General features: G+C 63.6%; 1 protein-coding gene across 1 annotated transcript; it reads left to right on the top strand.

The window, feature by feature from the left end:
• The first annotated feature begins 139 nt into the window (after nucleotides 1-139).
• LOC115282268 (ethanolamine-phosphate cytidylyltransferase) lies at nucleotides 140-2,654 on the top strand. Its single transcript, XM_029928213.1, has 3 exons — nucleotides 140-1,605; nucleotides 2,191-2,352; nucleotides 2,545-2,654. Exons 1-3 carry the CDS (start codon nucleotides 1,524-1,526, stop codon nucleotides 2,613-2,615), a joined length of 315 nt encoding a protein of 104 aa, XP_029784073.1. The 5' UTR covers nucleotides 140-1,523; the 3' UTR covers nucleotides 2,616-2,654.
• Nucleotides 2,655-2,662: the final 8 nt, after the last annotated feature.

The raw sequence follows: 2,662 nt of genomic DNA, 5'->3' as shown, positions 1-2,662 counted from the left end.
GCTCCCGCCGCTAAGCCACCCGCCCGAATCTTGGCCGGTGGCGGCGCGGGGCGCGGGTGTCCGGTCCCCACGACAGGAATCACGTTGGTGGTGTGAGGTGCGCCCCTCAGAAGGAGCCGTGCGCTGCCCAGCTCGCCTGTCGCTAGATCGGAGAGATTCCCCCGGGTGCCTGGGCAGGGGTCAGGGCAGGACTTGGCGGTGTCCAAGACTCCCAGTGAGGCCCCCAGGCCCCTGGGGCCGCAGGAGGGTTACTGTGCCTCTCCCTTCTCTCTTCTGGCCAGCCAGACAGCTGGACTTGTTTCGAGATAAATTTGAGGCTGTCAACAGATAGGAGAAAGACTGACCTCTACTGATGGCTTGCCACCCAGGGTGATTTCTCACACCCGTACTTGATGGACGGGTCCCCATCCCGGCTAGCTTGCAGCTTCAACAGGAGCAAGAGGGGCTGCCGTACCTTTGCAGCTGCACTAGAGTGACCCAGGGCAGAGGGAGCGTGGCTTCTGTTGGTGGACTCTGACCTTGGCCCTGGTCTGGCAGAGCCCTTGCCCCCAACAGGCCACCCATGGCCACAAGTCCACAGTAGCTGGAACACACCCTGCACCCCTGGCCCATCCTGTCCAGTGAGCTCAAGGACCAGCTGTGCTGCTGGATTTGGACTTTCTTCCCTCACCCAGGGCCAGAGCCATGTGACCCCACAGATCTGTGTGCCAGGATGCGGTGCATTGTGGTGGGAGTAGCAGGTGGCATGGAGTGGAACAGAGTCACCTGGAGAAGCAGGGACAGCCTCACCTACTCAGGCGACAACGCGAAGCTAGAAGGAAGCAAAGCTGCCGTGGGGCTAACTTGGGGCCCCCACGCAAACGCACAGGGAGCCCGCGGGCCTTCAGCAGAGAAGTTACTCTTAAGCAGGCCTAGAGCAGAGGACAAGAGCCCTAGGAGCAGGAGGCAGGGCGGCGGTGGGTGGCCCCGAGAGCAGAGCCTCCCCGAATCTCTGGAGGCCAGAGGGGGCCCAGCAGCTCTCCGAAGCTAGCAGTTGCCCTTGCTCAGTTTTGGACTTTGTTTTGTATCGGCCCCAAAGACTGTCCGCCCGCCTCAGGGCGGTGCAGAGTCCAGCCTGCTCCTAAGTTACGTCAATTTATAGCTTAAAGGGACTGCCTGCCGCGGTTTGCATCTGGGTAGCAGAGAGGCTGAGGGCGAGGGGCGGAGCTCCGTGGGGCGGAGCTCCGTGGCAGGTGTGGGGAGCAGAGTATGTCCGGTGTGCTCGCCAGCTCTGGGGACCAGCGGGCCTCGTCCCTGGGCACAGCCTGACCCCTGTCATGCTTGCTGAATGTGGCCCAGAGCGCAGTGGTGTGGAGAGCTGAGTGCTCACCTCCCCGCCGGAAGCCCCAGCTCAGCCGGCCCCCCAGGGCGAAGTTCCCAGCGGCCGCTTGTCAGAGGCTGCACCCCCACACGTCCATTCCCGGCTGCTCATTCCACGCTCTCAGCACAGGGACTTAGCACCCTGTCCCTTTCACAGCTATGACATGGTGCATTACGGCCACTCTAACCAGCTGCGCCAGGCACGGGCCATGGGCGACTACCTCATCGTGGGTGTGCACACTGATGGTAAGCTGGGCCGCCGCCTTTCGCTACTGCTACAGGGCCCTGCAAGGGGTGAGGCCAGCCCAAGGCCGTCTTTCGGAAGGTCACAGCTCCACAGGCTCACCCCAACTCCAGACCCAGGCTTAGCCCCCCGCCCAGGGCTTTGTGCCGTGCATCTTACACCAAGCCGTGCAGCCTGTGGACCGAGTCTCTGGCTATGCCGCCCACTCCACACGCTCACACACACGCACACACACACACACACACACACACACACACGTGCGTGCGCGCACGCACCCCGCCCACCTGGTTCCCAAGGCCTTCGGGGATTGAGCACCCACTTGTCAAAGGAAGCACTTTACCTCAAACTTGATGTCAGGACCGAGTGGTTATCCAGCAGGCACATCGTGAGCCTCTGCGCCGGCCCATAGAGGGCAGAGCGGTGTCCACTTGGCTGCCTTCCTGCCCTGTGGGCCAAGGGCCCAGTGAGAGAGACAACTGCCCGCGACAAAGCTCACGTGTGGTCAGAGGCCGCGCGTGCTGGGAGGGGGCCCTGCGGCCCGGCCCTCCGGGGGTCAGCCGTCTCGTCCTTGTCTTCTCCGGCTCTAGAGGAGATCTCCAAGCACAAGGGGCCCCCAGTGTTCACCCAGGAGGAGAGGTACAAGATGGTGCAGGCCATCAAGTGGGTAGACGAGGTGGTGCCAGCCGCGCCCTACGTCACCACGCTGGAGACGCTGGACAAGCACAACTGCGACTTCTGTGTCCACGGCAGTGAGTGAGCAGGGCTGGGGCGCGGCACACTGGGGCCCCCGACCCTTTGGGGAGCAGCCCCGAGCCCTCGGGGGGTCTGAGGGTCCTTCCCCATTATGAGTCCCCGCATGCCGGGGCGGGCCTGGAAGGAGGGCTGCAGGGCCTCAGCGTCTGTGTGGTTCCGGCTGTCCCCACACGTGTGTTGCCCCTTAGATGACATCACACTGACCGTAGACGGCAGGGACACCTACGAGGAAGTGAAGCAGGCTGGGAGGTACAGGTGAGCCGCAGCCAGGGTCCCCGGGGCTCCAGGCTTCTCAGGCTCGTCCTG

This window comes from Suricata suricatta, chromosome 17, assembly GCF_006229205.1.
Source record: "Suricata suricatta isolate VVHF042 chromosome 17, meerkat_22Aug2017_6uvM2_HiC, whole genome shotgun sequence".
Lineage (NCBI taxonomy): Eukaryota > Metazoa > Chordata > Mammalia > Carnivora > Herpestidae > Suricata > Suricata suricatta.
Note: the sequence above shows the minus strand (reverse complement) of the source record. Positions and strands in the feature narration are given on the sequence as shown.